The following is a 19858-nucleotide window of genomic DNA, read 5'->3' on the forward strand; positions in this document are numbered from 1 at the left end:
GATATTTTTAATGTTAAATACAACGACGCAAAATGTAAATGAGATCTTTAGAGCCGGACGGAGGGAGTACAATATATATATATATTTTTTTTTTTTCACAAAACAACAAAGGTTTGTTTGTTTGATATTTTGGTTTGAAATATATTTTTTAAAATGTAGCATATAAAATTTTGTAACTAATATAGAAATACTATTTTATATTGGATGTTGATTTTTTGAAAAGACAAAATATACTTCATTATTTTACTTAACATTACAAATACATTTATAACTTATAATATATGATATAAATGTAATTACATTGATGTCATACAATAGTAGTAAGATTATTTTAATTATTTATACTTTATTCTTATTATATATCAATATAATATTAATATAGATAAAACTATATGCCAAAAGTAAATAGATATGTAGTTAAGGGACGAAGGGTATATATTCGGAATATAAAAAAAAAAAAGAAGAAGAAAAACCTCAAATTAACTACTAATTTTTTATTTTTTTCAAACTTGCAAAATTTATAAAATCTCTAAAAATCTTTATCTAAATGGATGTGTGTTCGACTTTGTTTTTTCTATAATATTTCTTACACATTTTTTCAAAAAGAATAATATATCCACTTCCATTATTTTTATATTTCATACACAAATTTCTATATTTCATATAAAAAAATTTATTTCTAACAATTTTACAAAATAAATATACCCTTCGTTGCTTTACAGAATAATAATAATAGTTTAGTTTATATATTCATCCTTTGTGCGAAAGTCTATGGGTATATTTCTTTTAATTTAGTTTTGAAATGTTTTAATTTAATTTTAATATTAAAATAATATTCGATTGAATATTGTGAGATATATATATATATATATTTGAAATACAAATTTTAAATAATAAAATTTTGAGGTTTGATATAAAAGAAATGGAGAAACATATCCATCACAGGTAAAGTATATAAGTAGCATATATCTTTATTACATATTATTTGTAATAAAAATATATTATTTGTTGATAATTACAATATATATTGAATAATATGTGTTGTATGAAATTATGTATGTCTTGTTAGTTCATATGGTATCGACTAATAGTTTAGATGAATATAACCTTTTAATGCGATTTTTATAAAATTAAAATAATATAATTTTAAAAATTATAAAAAATAAATAGTACAAAAAAAAAATAATGTTCCAATATTTAATTTTCTCAATTTATCTTAATATGAAAGAAAAAAATATTTAAAATAAAAATATTTTTATTTGTTTACTGTCAATTTTTTACACCAAACATACCATAAATATAATGTATGTGAAATATATTCATTTAAATTTTTATTTTTTTTTTGAAAATGATGGAAAATCGCGCACCTAATTAGATAATGTTAATTAAAAAGTAGTGAAAATCGAAGACGGGGCAAAGTAGCTAATTATAAGAGATTTGTGCCAAAATTGGAAATTTTGTTTCTCACAGGGCTTATTACGGAAAATAAGTCACATCACACCGTTAAATTTTAGTATTTGAATTTCTTGCTTTTGCCTAGCCTACACAAGACGCTCCCCCCCCCCCCCCCCCCCCCCAGGAGGCGGAGCACAGCAGGTTGTCCTTCGAAAATTCGATCGGCGTCAACCTACGCAGGAGTTCGGCCATGGCGCCTGACTCTCCTCGCGGCCGAATCGATCAGGTTATCATTATTCTGTAACTTCTTGTTCGAAAATCTCATTTCTTGCTTTACTTTGAGTTTCCATTCTTTCTTTATTTTCTGTGCCACGAACAATTTCGCGTGACGCCGTGTAAATCTGGGCTTGTTTCCTATGAAAAGGATTTAGGTTTTAGTAGAGTAGATATTTTGCGCCACGAACGATTTCGCGTGACGCCGTGTACTTGAGGAAGCTTGAATTAAGAGTTGGATTTTTTCTTGATGTTCTTATTTCTTGTTTTTATTGAATTTCTTGTTAGTTTCTTAATTATTTATTTATTTATTTCTGGGGTTGGGGATGAAAGTTGGAAGTTGGAACTGAGCTAATTATTGGATTCTATGGATCTATGCAGTTCTTTCCTTTGAAAAAGAAGAGGAAGGTCCTGTCACAGGACGCGAAATCTGGGAGGCCAGAAAAAGAAGCAAGATGCCAAATTGAAGGTTCTCCTAGCACCAAAGCTTCTCTAGAAAGCTATTTGGAGGTTTCAAAGAATGATTACTCATCAGCCAAGTGTTTGAGCTCTATTTTGGATCAAATTTCCAGAGAGGTTCTCAATTTGGAGGGTACGACATTGGATTCTGGTGTATTGCCGAGAAATGAAAATGAAGATGCCCACACCCAGCAATCGGAAATCCCAGGTGCTTCTGGTTGTGCTCAGGAAGTAAAATGTGACCCGTTGTCTGATATTTGTAGTGCTGGAACAAATAATATTCTGAAGGAATCTTTAGAAACTGCAAATACTCAACGGAACTCTGAGCTGAAGGAGTTTGCTACTGGCTTCTTGTCAATTTACTGCAGGTAATGTATCTCCTCTTCTCACCCATGGATGTTCTAACTTGTATTACAAAAATGATTTAATCCCCAATGTTTGATTGGTGTGCCACGATGTTTTTATTCTTCTTGTTCCTTGATTGTCATCGGTCTCTCATTTGTGCATCCCTTTCTAACATTTGAACCTTGTGCGCAGTGAGGTGCAAAATAGTGTTAAGTTGATTTCAGAATTAAAGGAATCTGCAGATGGAGGGCACACTAATTCAACCAACCTTCAGCTAGAGGAGAGGCCAATGAAAAGAAGGCATTTTGAAAATGATGGGAATCAATCCAACATTCAAAATGAATCCATTTCCTCTCCAAACCCTTCTAAAGTTTTCAAGGAACCTCAAGATACAAATTCAAATTGTTTGCATAAGGTGAATGTTCATGTAAAAGCTTTGATATTTTCAGTGGAATCTATCTATTCTAATGAAGTTATGAACATACATATTCACAGGGTGTAATGTGTACTAATTCCTTTGCAACTGAAGCAACTATGAGGAAATGCAGTTTCACAGATGCTCCTTGTGTCGCTGAATGTGTAACCCCTGGCACTTTCACTATCAGACCTGAAGCTCAAGAAACTCCTAAGTCCAGACGTCGAAGCTCCTTTTTTTCTCCTGGAGAAGAATTTTGGAATGAAGCAATTTTAGTAGCTGATGGATTTGTTGCTCCAAATGATGTCACTTCTTTGCATATTACTGAAAAAAGTGAAAACGTGAAGCATGATCATAAGATTCACAATTCAAGCATCGTGGACTGCGAGAGCAGCAGAGTCGATGGAGGGTTTATAGAGATGGCCTGTGATGTTGGGTCTGCTGCTTGCTCTTTGGACACTGATCGCGAAAATCGGCACAAAGAAGTATCACCGTTACCTGTGAAGCACATTGACTTTGGTTTTGAGGCAAAACAGTTTGGCAAGGACTCAGTCGCTAATAGCACCAGACCAGATAATTTCGCTACCAAACCAGATAATTTCGCAACCAAACACAATACAGTTTCCTCCACCCATCATCGCAATCCACAAAGTGAAAAGCATATGCGGATTCATCCCAAGGATCAAATGGATGAAGTTGGGTCTGATATCCAAGGAATAAACTCCGCATGCATTGTTCCCAAAAGAGACAATGCACAGTCGAACAATGTTATGGTTAATACACCAGATAGACAGTATAATAATATTATTGCTGGTGATGAATCCAAAAGTGTTTGTACTCCAGCAAGTGTTTCCTCAACAAAGAATTCTTTGGATCTCAGTAGATGGCTCCCACCTGAAATATGTGACATATACAACAAGAAGGGGATTTCAAAATTGTATTCTTGGCAGGTATTTAATAAATTTTCCTATGTTCTTTCGTCTTGGTCAGCTTTCTCCAAATTAGAAGTGAGCTTCTTATCTATTGGTCAAACTTATTTATTTCTCCATAATGCTATGTTAGACTAAACCTTGGCGACTAAATGCCTTTCATGAGTGTGTTGTTTCATCAAAATTCAAAACTTTAGACATTTGCTTTTGGTGACAAGCATTTCCGTTTCCTTTCGCTCTCAAAACCTTTCGCTCTCCTTTGTTAATATATTTCAATGAAACCAATTTTCAGTTTAATAGCATGCTCTAGGACAGATTGGGTAAGGGCAATCCAAGAAATAACCCATTCAGTGAGATGGATAAATGTTAAGTTTGAAAATAGTTGAAGATAAATATAAATAGACTCTGAGAGCTGAAAATTGCATTTGTGATGAAGGGCTTCTCATTCTTCCACATGCATCATCAAATATTGCTTCTGCTTTACTTCTACACTATAAAAAAAAAAAAAAGAAGATATTGCATCTGCCATATAACCTGATTTGGATGACTTGGACCACTCTCCCTTCCCCTTAAGGTTCATTGTTGTGTGCTTCTTTGTCACATGTTTTCAGTATCTATTATTACACTCATTTATTTTTTAAATGTCTTCGATGTCTCTAGAATTTTTATATGATTGATTGGATTCCTGATTTGGTAGCTGGTTGGAATTTGTATGGTGATGTGTAGTTTGATTTTATGATTATGTGATATTTGTAACTCATTATTCCTTCAGATTCCCCGTGCTATTAGTAATTAGCAGATCATTCTTCTTCTATTGTAGTTTTCCTATTATATTGAGAAATTCTTAGCTGTTCATTTGGCTTGGGAAAATTGATTCCATGAAGCAGTATAAGTTTCATTGGGCAATGTGAAGGCATTCTCGCAATTCATGAACTTTCTCAATCCTGCTTGCGCTTGTAGTGCGTTTTGTTGAGTTTTGATGAACTGATATCAGTATAAACCATGGGATCCATAAACACTAACACTGATGAAACAATAGGTGGAAGGGAAGCAGTCAAAGCACTAGACATAATATGTGACTAAGGTCTATTGGGTAGCACCTTAAGCTTTTTTGATGTGTCTTGTTCGTTTCCCTTTCTTCAGGTTGACTGTCTTCAAGTGGATGGTGTTTTGCAGAATCGGAATCTTGTTTACTGTGCATCTACAAGGTGATATAAATATGATTGGAGTTTTAAGGCATGTTTAGTTTTTGTTTTCAAAATTATATGGCGTGCATGATTCCTGCTGCAATCTATGGTCATTCTAATCACTTCTAATGATTATTGACTTTTTTTATTATAGTGCCGGTAAAAGTTTTGTTGCTGAAATATTAATGCTACGAAGAGTTCTATCAACTGGAAAGATAGCACTTCTTGTGCTTCCATATGTATCTATCTGTGCAGAAAAGGTGCAGTATTTATCTTTGCTTTTCAAGGAAAATTGAACATCATCGGGCACATGCTTTATGCTTCAAATGTTGTTGGAAACATGCAGGCAGAGCACCTTGAAGTTCTCTTAGAACCTGTAGGTAAACATGTTAGGAGTTTTTATGGAAATCAAGGTGGTGGTACTCTTCCCAAGGATACATCTGTGGCTGTGTGCACTATTGAGAAAGCAAATTCTTTGATTAATAGGTTACTAGAAGAGAGCCGTTTATCGGAGCTTGGTACCATTGTGATTGATGAACTACACATGGTACCAGTCTTGCTTTAGTATTTCTGAGTACCTTTTGTTTGCAGGTTTAAATATTTTTCTCTCTCTAGTGATCGAGATGTCATTATGGATGTTGATAGGTTGGTGATCAGAGTAGAGGTTATCTTTTGGAACTCCTGTTGACAAAGCTTCGCTATGCAGCTGGTGAAGGAAGCATAGACTCGTCTAGTGGAGAAAGTACAGACACTAGCAGTGGTAAATTTGATCCTGCCCGTGGCCTTCAAATTGTTGGCATGAGTGCAACATTATCAAATGTGGCTGCAGTTGCTAACTGGCTTCAGGTAAGTGTTTTGCGACTAATATAGCTGCTTTGTTTAAATGGTATGATGATTTGTTTATTTATCAAGTAAGATAGGAAACAGTTCATTTGGGGCATAAATTCCTAATTGTCTTATGCTAAACATAGTATTGAATGGCTTGTGCAGTTGCGTTGCTGACAGTAAAATGATACAACAATAATAGTGATGAGTTTTTGTTTTCATGTTTGTTCTCTGAAATATCTATGTAAAACATATTCTCTTCAATTTACTTTACTAGATGTTTTGTAAACTCCCTGTTAACTGATTGATGCAATGAGAATGGGTTAACTTCGGCTATTCTATTCTATTTTCATGGATGAACTTGAACAGTCACTTGAAATTTCTTTCTTGTAGGCTGCCTTATATGAGACAGACTTCCGTCCAGTTCCATTAGAGGAATACGTTAAAGTTGGTAGTACAATTTATAACAAAGATATGAAAATCATTAGGACGATCCCAAAAGTGGCAGATCTTGGTGGTAAGGATCCAGATCATATAGTTGAACTGTGTAATGAGGTATGCTCTTCTATTTGCTTTTCCCGGCATTATGATCTCTTGGTTTTGGGTTGAATCTGAACTCTGAATTATCACAGGTTGTTCAAGAAGGTCACTCAGTACTGATATTTTGTTCTAGTCGAAAAGGGTGTGAATCAACTGCAAAGCATATTGCAAAGTATCTCTTAAAATTCTCTGCAAGCCCTCGCAGTGACCAAGGCGAGCCATTTGATATTGCTTCTGCTATTGATTCATTGAGAAGATCCCCTGCTGGGTTGGATCCCATACTAGAAGAAACCCTTCCTTCTGGTGTTGCATATCATCATGCTGGGCTCACAGTACGTCAGTTACATCATTTAGTTTATGCTCTAGGTTCATTCACCCAACACTTACACAGTTCCTGAATTCTAGAATAGGTTGAGGAGAGGGAGACTGTTGAAACATGTTACCGCAAAGGACTTGTCCGTGTCTTGACAGCTACATCAACTCTAGCGGCTGGAGTTAATTTGCCTGCCCGAAGGGTTATATTTAGGCAACCACGCATTGGTCGTGATTTTATTGATGGGACAAGGTATAGGCAGATGGCTGGACGGGCAGGTCGGACTGGCATAGACACACAGGGAGAAAGTGTAAACCTAAGCTCTCTTATTTACATGATACCCTTTTCACCCCCTTTATCCTGATATATGGATAGTACTATTGAGTTATCTACTCGTTCTTCTACACTAACAGTTACTGCTACCAAATTAACTTCTACTTTTTACTTTGAAAGATGTTAATTATTTTCTTCATTTCCATTAATGGTTCACAATTGCGAACAAATTGCCCAACAGGTGCTGATTTGCAAGCCAGAGGAAACCAAGAAGATACTAGCACTCCTTAATGATAGTTGCCCTCCACTTCATTCTTGCCTGTCAGAAGATAGAAATGGGATGACCCATGCAATACTTGAGGTTGTTGCAGGAGGAATTGTTCAAACTGCTAGTGATATTCATCGATATGTAAGGTGTACACTTCTCAATTCAACAAAACCATTTGAAGATGTTGTGAAGTCGGCACAAGATTCCCTTCGGTGGTTATGTCATAAAAAATTCCTTGAATGGAGCGAAGAGACTAAACTATACACCACTACTCCCCTTGGCTGGGCATCCTTTGGTAGTTCTCTATGCCCGGAGGAATCACTTGTAAATATCTCTAACTCTTATTTCTTGTCATTTGCAGTGTGTGCTTTCACTAGTTTGTACCTATGAGCTGTGGACCGCTTACATGAGTTGGTCCTTATACATAATTTTGTCAAAGCAGTTACGAAATCTAGCCAAGTTAAATTAGAGCATTACTTGGTCATTGAACTTTGACATCTCATGTAGATTGTGCTGGATGATCTCGTAAGGGCGAGAGAGGGCTTTGTCCTTGCATCAGATTTACATATGGTGTACTTAGTTACTCCCATTAATGTTGATGTGGAACCAGACTGGGAGCTCTATTATGAGAGATTCATGCAGTTATCCCTTTTGGACAAGGTACTTATATCTCTTCTTTCATTTGATTCTTGTATCTCATTATATAAAGATATATTTAGGGTGTGTTTGTTTGGGGTTTTGGATTTTGAATTGAGATTTGAATAGTATTGTATGATGTGATATAAATAGGTGTTGATGCGATGTTTTGAATGTAAAATTAATTTTTAGTATAATATAGAAAATAAAAATAGGTATTTGATTTGATGTTTTTTAGGGGAAAAATTTTGATGAATAGTAAGATTTTGGCAAAATCCTACAAACGAACACACCTTAGTTTCTGAATGTTGGCTATGGACAAATGCAACATTTTGCTGCTCTTTCATATTTGCAGCAATTGTTTTTATACTTGCATCAGGTTTAGGCTGTGCACTCTTATCATATAGTAATTCAAGTGTTGAAAATTACTCTCTTGGTTACATGAGGAATGAAGATATGTACTTACATGAGTATATTGGGTGTGTATAATGCACAAAAATGAGTCTCAATTAAAGTGTATATTCCAGTATGTCTTGTTTTGGCTAATTCCCAGCCTAGACTATTATACTAAGTCTGTACATAGCATAATATATGTCATACAAGGTTGTGTAGAAATCTTTCAATGTGTCATTTAAACCCAGTCTAGACTATTATACTAACGCTGTACATAGCATAATATGTCATACAAGGGTGTAGAAATCTTTCAATATGTCATTTAAACCCAGAAGAACTTCCAATTTATAAATAGTGAAATTCCCTATTCACATCATTTGGAAACTGAGCATCACTAATTGCAGAATATTTTTTCTTTACTGAATTATATATATAAAGTCAAGTTAAAATACCACATGTATATGGCTCCTGAAAGAACTGTATTAGCAAAAATGCCAAATTTTGGGGGACTGTAAGTTAACATCAATTTGCATTCTTAAGATTGTGGTATCCTTGAAATCTCATAATTTCTGAAAGGATTTTAACATTTTGATTCCAAATGACGTTGCAAGATTGCGAATAACAATCTTTTGTGAATGAACAACATGTTGGAAGGATCTTTATAATAGGTTCCTCTAATTGTCTTCAAGGTTCATGCTGCAAAAATGTAAAATCTGCATTAATAGTAGAATAATTTTTCCTTGCTTTGCGAGTATTTAGACCTGGAGATGCTTTGATTGAAGCCAGTGATTGCATTGCAGGGATGGACATAGGTTTCCTGTTTTATGGCTAATTATTATTGTATATGTAGATCTTCTAATTATGCCATGTTTTATACTGTTCTTATCTATTGAGATTTGGTATTTAAATTATATAAGATGGATTGTACATCATTATCAGGGCAAACATGAATTGTATATGCATGTCGATATCATTCTTACCTCTGTTGTGAGTGCAGTCTGTTGGTAATCGGGTTGGAGTACAAGAACCCTTTCTAATGCGAATGGCTCATGGTGCACCTCTTCGAACATCACACAAATCACGAGAAAAAGCCAAAGGTTTTCAAGGTGGGAGTGATCAGAGAGTACAGATGTCAAACCATGGCATACTTTCTGATGATCAAATGCTTAGAGTCTGTAAACGCTTCTATGTTGCTCTTATTTTATCACGGCTTGTGCAGGTACTTTATGTAATTTGTTGTGATGCTATCAACTCTCTCTCCTATTATTTGAATCAGAGATTCTCTGGAAATTCTGTTATAATCTAGTACGTGATGCATGAATTTTCATTTATCTACATGGTCAGCCCACTTCTGCAGTGTGGAATATTGTGATTACTTCCTCAGATTTGCCTGATCTCTCTTCAGTCATTCTCTACTTAAATTTCCTTGAGTTGCCTGTATACTTTTTGCGTTAGCTTCTTTTTTTCCCTATCTATAAGCACACATTCTTGTCAGAAAATTGCTTTCTTCTACGATTTTCTTAAGAGGCATTTAATATAATTCTTAATGGGGTAATATTGCAATGCTGGTATTAGGAAGCTCCTGTTGGTGAAGTTTGTGACGGTTTTAAAGTGGCTAGAGGCATGGTTCAAGCATTACAAGAAAATGCTGGAAGGTTTGCATCGATGGTTGCAGTATTCTGTGAGAGGCTTGGTTGGAATGATCTTGAAAGCTTAGTTGCCAAATTTCAGAATCGTGTGTCATTTGGAGTTAGAGCGGAGATTGTAGAGCTTACTGCCATTCCTTATATTAAGGTTTGAATAGCTGCAACTTTTGTGTTGTTAGGAATCTAGAATATGTATCTGAATAACTATTGAAATGTATAGGGTTCACGAGCTAGAGCGCTTTATAAGGCTGGTTTACGAACGCCTCAAGCTATTGCTGAAGCATCAATTCCTGAGATTACAAAAGCGCTTTTTGAATCTTCTTCATGGAGTTCACACAGTAATCTCTTTTTCCTTTAGTTCATGGAGATACCTCCTATGTAAAGAGAATTGATTTCCGCATAAGTTGATCTATTTGATAATTTTCTAATTTAGATGAATTTTCATTCATAACCATTGCAGGCACAGCCCAAAGGAAAATGCAAATGGGAATTGCCAAAAAGATAAAGAATGGTGCTCGTAAAATTGTTCTTGATAAAGCTGAAGAGGCAAGACTTGCTGCTTTCTCAGCCTTCAAATCTCTTGGGCTTGACATGCCACATCTGTCTCGTCCCATATCATTCACTGCTACAGGGAATGATTGCCAAAAAGACCTCGCAACATCGTCTGGGGATGAGTCCACAAGTAGTTATGCCATTATTAAGCATAACAGTAATTCTTTGGATGTGCCAATGTCCGGGAACAAATGCAAGATCAATAGAGTTATTTCAGAAGCTGAAGAAGAAGGGGGCTTGGCATCCTCCATGAAAGAAAACGCATCAGGGTTTACACAGTGCGAAGTTCCCATTGAAAAGCCAATTGAAAGGCGCACTTTGCTCGAGGAGTATACTAAAGACCTTAATAATAAAGTAAATAGCTTCAGTTACAAGGAAGCAATCACCTCTCATCCATCACTTATTCCTGGCTGTCCAAACAATCAGTCTGATGAGTGTCGTGATCTTGTTAGGCAAAAGCAGCCTACAAGTGAAAACATATGCATGGGAAGGAAAGAAAGTGCATTGGAAATGGGTCCTGCAAATGCTGCTAGTATTCCTGGTGGAGTTGATTCCTTCTTGAATCTTTGGGATTCATCCACAGAGTTTTTTTTTGATATACACTATACTAAAAAATCTGAAATGAACTCTATTGCTCCATTTGAAATCCATGGCATAGCCATTTGTTGGGAAGCTTCTTCTGTTTATTATTTAAATATTCCCAAGGATTTATTCCGCTCTTACAATAAAGGAGATCATCAGGCAGCCGGTAGCAAGGATGTAGTACCAAAGATGGAGACTGAAATGGCCACAAACCGATGGGGCAGAATTGGTGTTATAATGGGGAAAGAAAATGTTAGAAAGTTTAGTTGGAACTTAAAAGTTCAGATTCAAGTGCTTCGGAGTCCTGCTATAGCTACTCAGAAAGTAAGCAGCCTTGCAGGTGGAGTGAAAAATTTGGGTCTAGAACTGATTGAAAACACTTACATTATGTTCCCCCCTGTCCATGTGAGGGCTGCAATTGATATGTGTATTGTAGCATGGATCCTTTCGCCTGACGAGGAGAAAAATTTCAATCTCAATCTGGAAAAGGTAATCTGTATGGCTTCTTATTTATTTATTTTTTTGGGAAGTAAATTTATTTAGAAAAGAAAAGGTGCACAATGGCAGACAGAAAACTAGGTAGATGAGAGAGGAAAAACTGCAGTTAGACAGATAAGTCAACATTGCCTCTATGGCTTTGGTTCTATTTCTGAGAATGTAATAAAATGCTAGAGGAAAATGTGTGGAAATAGTTCTTCGACTACTGTATGTGTTGTAGATTTGGCTTTAAGTTCCATGACTATTATCCATGAACTTGTTATATCCAACGATATAAAGTTTGAAAATGGTGATTTTGAATTTTATAGATTCGCAAGTATAATAAAGAATCCTAGGAATGATTTACAAACTCATTTATGTACACTTGGATCTTGATTCATCATCCCCCAAAACAACTTGTAAGTTCCTGTGTTCTGATCAATTTAGTTTCAGTCTTCTTCATACGGTATAGCTTCCGTCAAAATGCACTCTGAATGATACTTGCCATTACTATTCTGGAAAAATACAAAAAGGAACTAGTCCTGTAGACTACTCAGGGATCTAAAATAATTTCCCCTGGAAATTTTTGGCACAAAATTGCTTCTTATATCCATTCATCTTTATGTTTGAATATTTGAAAATTGTTTCACTAGCTGCAGTCTTGACAGGAAGTTAAAAGGAGGTTATCTAGTGAGGCTGCTGCATCTGCTAATCGAAGCGGAAGATGGAAGGATCAGATGCGAAGAGTTGCACATAATGGTTGCTGCCGCAGAGTTGCACAAACTCGTGCTTTGTTTTCAGTTCTATGGAAGTTATTAGAATCTGAAGAACTGGTTGAACCCTTGATGAATATTGAAGTCCAGCTGGTAAGGATTCATATCTAATCCTTGAAGGACCGTGGGAAAACATTCTATTGGAGTTCTATAAAGGACTTCTTTTTTTTAGAAAAAAAAAAGAAGAAGAAACTGAAATTAAAATTTATCCATAATTTACTCAGTTCAATAGTTTGTTCATATCAGTCAATGTGATAGCTAGACTTAAAAGGAAAAATCTCACGAGATCTGTGCAGTTGATACTTTTCCTAAGATACCACTCATCCGTACCCATGGGAACGGGACTTGGAATTCCTCTTAAGAAACACAGCTCCTCTTTATAGCAGGCAGAGAAAAAATCCCTGCCCCTAGCTCCTTGTTTAGCAAGGAAATTCTTTGTGCTTATAGGGATATGCTGGAAAACTCAGTTAAGGGGCTTGTTGGTACAACATAAATATGCAGCACTGTCTCTGTATGCTCCAAAACTCAGTTAAATATATAAATCACTTGGGACAGCGACTTTGCATCATCCTTTTGAATTAGCATTCAATTGTATAATCAGACTGGTGACATATATTTGGAATTAGAACATTTTCATTGGATATATTTATTAGGTTGACAAACATATAGTTTGATTTAGGCTTTTCGGTGAATGGAAACTATTCTCTATTAATATAGCTATCTATAGGGAAAAATGTAATTTTGGTCTTTGTGACACATGAGTCCTTTAAGTTACCATATATGGAAATGGTTTGTATTTCACCCGTTGTCACTCTAATGGTTCTGTATCTGCCCGTGACACTCCCACATGAATTATGGGCCCTTCATGTATCACTTTTTGTATGCATGCATGTTTCTTGAACATATATACAATACCATTAAAGTGATGACGACTGAGATACATGACTGTTTTTATATGGCTCACTTCAAGTGCCAAAATGATGATCACTTGCAGGAGCACAATTATGTTCTTCTTCCCAGTATAACTAATCTTATTATTTAGTTACATTCATTATTTTTCTTTTTTCCTTGTTAGATCATGCTGATATATCATTTTTACATATCGATATTAAAAATTATATTTCAATGGAAGTGCTAAAACTTATTTGCTTTTGTAGACTAAGGTTCTTGCGGATATGGAATTCTGGGGAATAGGTGTTGACATGGAAGGGTGCCTTAGAGCACGTCATATCCTTGGAAGAAAACTCAAGTTGCTGGAGAAGGAAGCTTACAAACTAGCTGGCAAGACATTTTCATTGTCAATGCCAGCAGACATAGCAAATATTCTCTACGAACACTTGAAGCTGCCCATGCCAGAAGGCTATAGAGGGAAACAGCACCATAGTACTGACAAGCATTGTCTGGATATACTCAGGTATAAAATGACTTCCTAAATGGTTAATTTACTTGTGTTTTCAATCCTATTTTTGCACTTGTCAATAAACTATTTTCCCTCCAAAGTTATTACAACAACTACTATTTTCACCTCAAAAACATCAAACCAAAACACCAAACTAAAACTAAAACAAGTGGACTGTTGTGCTTTATACATCTGATTCATTCTATCCTAGTTTGATTCAATTTTGTGAAATACAGTTTTATTTGCAAAATATATTAAGAAGCTCCATCTTGTGTCCAGTTTGTAATGGATTCATTTGCAATATACTTCTATTTCCTATTCTCTCTGTCTCTGTCTCTGTCTCTTGCTTTTGTTTTTGTTTTTCTCTCAGAGAAAATATACTCAATTTAAGCCAAAAATTTAAAAATTGAAAGCTGGACTGTTCAATAGTTGTTTAGATCAGCTGGTCATTCCCTAGTTGACAAAAAACTTCACTCAACATCCAAGTCCTTTCCAAGTCTATGACCCTGCTACCTTTTTCTACTCTACTCAAAGATAATTGTAGTATGTTTGGTAGTTGTCCAAGTATGATATTTATAATGTGTTTTGTTCAGAAAAAGCCTTATGACTATAATGATTTTGAAGTGCATTTCCTTGTCAGTAGCTTAAAATGTCCTCATAAAGATTTGTTGGCCATTATCAATGTTCTATGAACATTTTCCTGTTTCTATACTTCTCTATAAAAAAAAACATAGGGTTTGTTTACTTTGTGTTTTTCTCAAAATTTTTATTATCAATCTCTCACTTTTCCTCCAAAATCATCACATCCACCACCCATTTTGTATAAAAACCATCCCCTCTAACAATATTTTACCTAAAAGCCATTAAATTAAAAACACAGTACAAAAAACTCGTATTTTCTTTTATTTCTTACTTGTTCACCCCCCTTCTGTTTTTCATTTGGCATACAATAATATATATTTTCCCCCATTATCTTTATTTCAAGGGCGATATTCACATTGGTGTATAATTATTTGTTTCAAGAACATCTATGAAAGTGAGAAGCCATGCAACTATAAATGTTTGTTGATTGTATTAAGCTGTTGGAATAACAGTGTTACTGTTTTTCAGGAATGAGCATCCTATCGTACCAGTAATTAAGGAGCATCGTACACTGGCTAAACTCTTGAATTGTACTTTAGGATCAATTTGTTCACTTGCAAAGCTTTCTAATAGAGCCCAGAAGTATACCCTCCATGGTCATTGGCTCCAGACATCTACTGCAACTGGCCGACTTTCAATGGAGGACCCTAACCTCCAGGTCTTCTTCCCGTGAAAATTTGGGATTCCTTATTCATATTGGTCTACTTGATTGCAGAGAGTTTTCATTTTTTGTTTTCCTTTGACATTTTGTACCTGATTAGTATTCTTTTATCTGTTGAGGTGGCAATAGAATGTTGAACATATGGTTGAGTTCAGAATGGACAAGGATGAAGGCACATCAGGTGTTGATGACTATAAAATCAATGCACGTGATTACTTTGTCCCTACTCAGGTGAAGATATTTATATCTTTGGAAAGTATGTTTCTTTGTAATTAACTTGAAAAGGATTGTCTTTTTGTGGTCCAGGTGACCTGTTGATGCCTCATTTGCGTCTTTTTAATCTTTTTCAGGATGATTGGTTGCTTCTAACTGCGGATTATTCTCAAATAGAACTAAGACTCATGGCTCATTTCTCAAAAGATAATACATTGATTAAACTCCTGAGTAGTGCTCAGGCTGATGTCTTTACCATGATTGCTGCAAAATGGAGTGAGAAAGATGAGACCATTGTGAGTTTGCAAGAGCGAGAGCAAACAAAGAAACTGGTTTATGGACTTCTTTATGGAATGGGACCCAACACACTGTCAGAACAGTTGCAATGCAGTCCTGATGAAGCTTCAGAAAAAATACAAAACTTCAAGAGATCTTTCCCTGGGGTTGCTTCCTGGCTTCAGGAAGTAGTTACATCTTGCCGTAACAAGGGGTAAGGCCACTAATTCAAATTGCTAAGGGTAGAAATAATGCTGAGGTGTAGATCTTTATTTTTATTTGTGCAGTCAGTAATTTCACTCAATTTGTTTGTCACTCAAGTATTGAGGACTCAAATGTGAGCTTCTAGATGTGCTCCTCATGGAATAAGTGTTTGATTTCACCAATTTTCTTTAAATGGACAACTCTTTATCAATATATTACAAATAAAGTACAAATTAAAGCTAATTATCTTAGAGGTTCCCGTGTTTCTTTTACGAGTATAGTTTGTCGTTTTTCAGTTCTTATAACCTGTCCAGTTAGTGTAATTACTGGCTATGATGTTATTGTATAGTTATATGCTAACTAACTAACTGCCTAGTAATGTCATGCTTATTAAAGCACATATGTGAAATAGCTGTGAAGTTTTGCTCACCTTGTTATGTATGTTCAAGACATTAGCTCACATGCCAAATATTTTTTTATTTGTCTGTAGAATTTACTCAACATTTTGCTAAGTTACAAGAGATGGATTCATGACTGATTGAAAACTGTATATTGGTTCACTTAGCGGGAACCCAGGATGAACCTGGATATATAATATTTTTATATTGTTTACGTTTTATTTTTCTTGCAAATAATGATGCCATAACCGATTCTGCAGTTATGTGAAAACCCTTAAGGGAAGAAAACGCTTCTTGACAAAAATTAAATTTGGTAATAGTAAGGAAAAATCCAAAGCTCAGAGGCAGGCAGTCAATTCTATATGTCAGGTATTCTTTCTTCTGTCTGCATGAACACTTGTGCCTTTTCTTATAGGTCTGTGCCGAAGTTTTCCTTTTTCCAACTGAGATGAATTTTGTGTTTTTAGGGATCTGCTGCTGACATAATAAAAGTTGCAATGATACGTTTGCATGGTGTGCTTTGTGAGGATAATGAGACATGTGATCCAAGCTTTACAGCTGTTCAAAACTTTCAAATGCTTAAGGGTCGGTGTCGAATTCTTTTACAGGTAAATAGATCTGAAATGCTCAGAGGTTTTTTCATGGTTATGTTCAGCTAAGTTCATGCTAAATTCCCTGTTTGCTTTACGTAATAAATTTGACATAGAAGGGGCATATCCTTAAATTCTTGCACTTATTGTAGGAAGTAAAACACTTCATTCCTGAAGTTCGTTACGGAAAATAGGTTTTTTTAAAATCATAAGCTTGATACATTTTGTACATATAAGACTATGTGTTATTTTGTGGTGGCTTCTTCCATTTATGAATTTTTTTTTTTTTGATACTGCAATTTATTTTTCTGATTAACGTACTGTACTGCAATTTACCATGGGTTAGTTTTCTAATCCTTCCATTGCAGTTAAGTAAGATGTAATGTTCTGTAGTCAGATATGTTATTAAAGCTTTGCTGGTTAGGTACATGATGAACTGGTATTGGAAGCTGATCCTTCTGTTATAAAGGAAGCCGGATTGTTGCTGAAAACATGCATGGAAAGTGCTGTGTCACTTCTTGGTACGGAGTTCAGAATATAATGTTTACATTCACATATCTTCAACTTCAAGCAAGCTTTCAAGCCTGACTCCATTTTCATTATTTTATTTGTCTTTTCATCACTTTAATATTGATCCAACTTCATCAGCATTGGAACATTTACCTAAAACGAAATTGTAATGCTTCCCTTCATCCTTCCATCTATGTCCTAGAATCCATTTTCACTCTTTCATTGAATGATTTTTGTTTTGCATGGTTGCCTTATCAATAATTAATATTTTATGCCGGTAGATCACTACAATTAAGATCAGTTGCCATGAGTCATGACTAAAGTTCAGTTCTCACACTCAATTCATATTAAACTGTGCATGTGATATCGGGACATAGGTTTCAACTTTCAGGATCACCTTTTCATGAATTTCTCTCGCAGTTCCTTTGCCTGTCAAATCGAAAATCGGGAGAACTTGGGGATCTCTGGAACCATTTGAACCTAATTAGTATGTATGTATCTGTGGGCTACATTCAAAGAGCATATGTAATGAAATGTTGCATCTGGGCAATGAGTTTATTCACCAGGTAATGCATCAAAAGTGTACATTAAAGCAATACCCACATATACTAGAATTGCATCTGAGATGTTACACTTCAAGACATATTAATGTATTTTTGTATTTCTTTCACAGATTTGGGGACATTGAACCACAAAGAAATGTATAAAAGAAGTACGCCACTTTTCTACATCAGCTTTTTAGGTGTGTCAATAAGTAACAAATGATAACATATATTAATTTCCTTAATGAGAAGGCTATCATTATGTTAAGACATTTTATGACTATTATGTAACTAAGCATTCAATTTGCAGGGAAGGAGTACCTTGATTTGCTTGGTAGATCGCCATAAAATGTTATACAAAGGATCTTTTTGTTGTACAAGAAACATTGCTAATCATGGTGTCTGGAGTCCTGTAGAAGCTGGGTAAGCTGTTTATTAATATTTTAAGAACACTACCCACATTTTTTTTTTCTCAATTGTCATACATGAGATACATGTACATAGATTTGGTATAAAGAGGCATTACCTTTCCTTTGCAAATTTCCTTTGGTGTTTTCTAATGGTATATATGTACATTTATATTAATTTAACTTTATTATCATTGTATTGTGAGGTACATTGAGCTCAATACTTTTCCAAAAACTATGCGAGAATTCATATAGTGTATTCCTTTATATTACACATTTTTCTTGCAATCATGCTAGTTTCTTGCTCTGCATAACATTCCCCATAAAGTGGAATAGATATGGACCATGCTTAATATGTGTTTCAATATAGTCAGTCAGTTTTAAGTATCCCTGAGCATTTTTACTAACACAACTAGCCAGGAGGAATTTTTGCATAGTTGTCGCATTTTTTGCTCCTTGGAATGTTTTTTATTCTATTTTTAGTGACTTGGATGATGCATATATACACATAAACAAACGTTTCAGGACATTGGAAATAAACGTTTCAAATATTTCAAATCCCTTGCTCCTTTGGTATTGATTGGTATTCAGTAGGCAATAACAATCCTTCATGTGGAAGGAGTGGTTGTCTCTCTGGAGTACTACAAAAGTTTTATGTGTTTGAATGACTGATAAACAATTCATTTGCCACTAAGATTCACTTTCAAGGGGAAATTGCGTAGTTATACATTACAATGACCAAGTATTTGCAAGCTTGTGGATTAACATGGCTTGTAACAATAATGTTGTCTTCCCTATAAATGTCAATCCAACATTCCATGATAGTATTGGAATTGTCTCTAATTTGAAAATCTCATCTCTCGATCCTCCACTTGCAATCTTTCAAAATAAGTAGCAATGGTTTAATGATTTGACATTCGAATGGAAGGGATATGTGTATGTTTTGCAAAAAGATTCTACTCTGTTTTGCCATTTCAGATGTATATTTGAGTTTGCATTTTTACTTATTTGAACTCTAGATTCCATACATTTGAGGTTTCTAGTAAAGTAACAACGGTTATCATAACGTCAAAATATTTTTTTATTTTTATTTTTTAAATAGAACTCAGTTCTTTCTTGAAAGCATTATTTCTGGGCAGATTGATGATCCTGTGATGATCCATACTTGATCGACTTGATGTCATATTTAAATTAATTGTGGTACATACAATTATCGAAAACCAAAGGCATTCAAATGTATTGATGACCATTAAGAGTTGTTGTTTGGTATAGTTCAGCAGAGTAGCTGAATACATGAGTACAGTTTGAATGTTGCTTATAGAGAGCCTAACTATCGGTGTATTCGCTGAATTTGATTACTACATTGCTTCTGTGTTTCGTCTCAATATTTCTTTGCCGGTTAATTGCTTTGTTACAACTACTACATAACCTTGATGATTTGTCTTTTCACCCTATTGAAAATTGTACCGATATCTTTTGAATCCTAGTGCAACCTCTTTCATTAGCTCTCCATCATCCTTAGTCTTCACCACCAAAGGAGTTGATGAGTGGCACACAGTTATGTCTATTTTTTATTTTTTTTTAGTTCCGGGGTTTCTCTGTGTTGGATATTCGATTGGTCCCAAAAGAAGTCCAACGCTTCCGAGTTTTATGCGCAACGGAAATATAAAACCGTCGGTGGTTAGCATAACTTTGAATGTTGTTGTCGTGTGGTTGAACTGCACTGTGTGTATGT

At 35.0% G+C, this 19858-nt stretch overlaps 1 protein-coding gene across 1 annotated transcript; it reads left to right on the forward strand.

The window, feature by feature from the left end:
• Window positions 1–1582: 1582 nt before the first annotated feature.
• LOC127255630 (helicase and polymerase-containing protein TEBICHI) lies at window positions 1583–18369 on the forward strand. The gene is made up of 28 exons (XM_051281270.1): window positions 1583–1681; window positions 2050–2495; window positions 2665–2887; window positions 2968–3837; window positions 4960–5024; window positions 5158–5263; window positions 5350–5550; window positions 5649–5849; window positions 6222–6383; window positions 6461–6700; window positions 6779–6991; window positions 7196–7546; window positions 7730–7882; window positions 9249–9470; window positions 9827–10045; window positions 10118–10235; window positions 10358–11520; window positions 12177–12374; window positions 13439–13695; window positions 14791–14980; window positions 15113–15214; window positions 15334–15686; window positions 16335–16443; window positions 16542–16682; window positions 17089–17185; window positions 17595–17740; window positions 17848–17916; window positions 18027–18369. The coding sequence occupies exons 1-26, from the start codon at window positions 1646–1648 to the stop codon at window positions 17660–17662; spliced, it is 6504 nt and encodes a 2167-aa protein (XP_051137227.1). The 5' UTR covers window positions 1583–1645; the 3' UTR covers window positions 17663–17740; window positions 17848–17916; window positions 18027–18369.
• Window positions 18370–19858: the final 1489 nt, after the last annotated feature.

The sequence above is a fragment of the Andrographis paniculata genome, unplaced genomic scaffold (assembly GCF_009805555.1).
Source record: "Andrographis paniculata isolate CXL003 unplaced genomic scaffold, ASM980555v1 Contig54END, whole genome shotgun sequence".
Lineage (NCBI taxonomy): Eukaryota > Viridiplantae > Streptophyta > Magnoliopsida > Lamiales > Acanthaceae > Andrographis > Andrographis paniculata.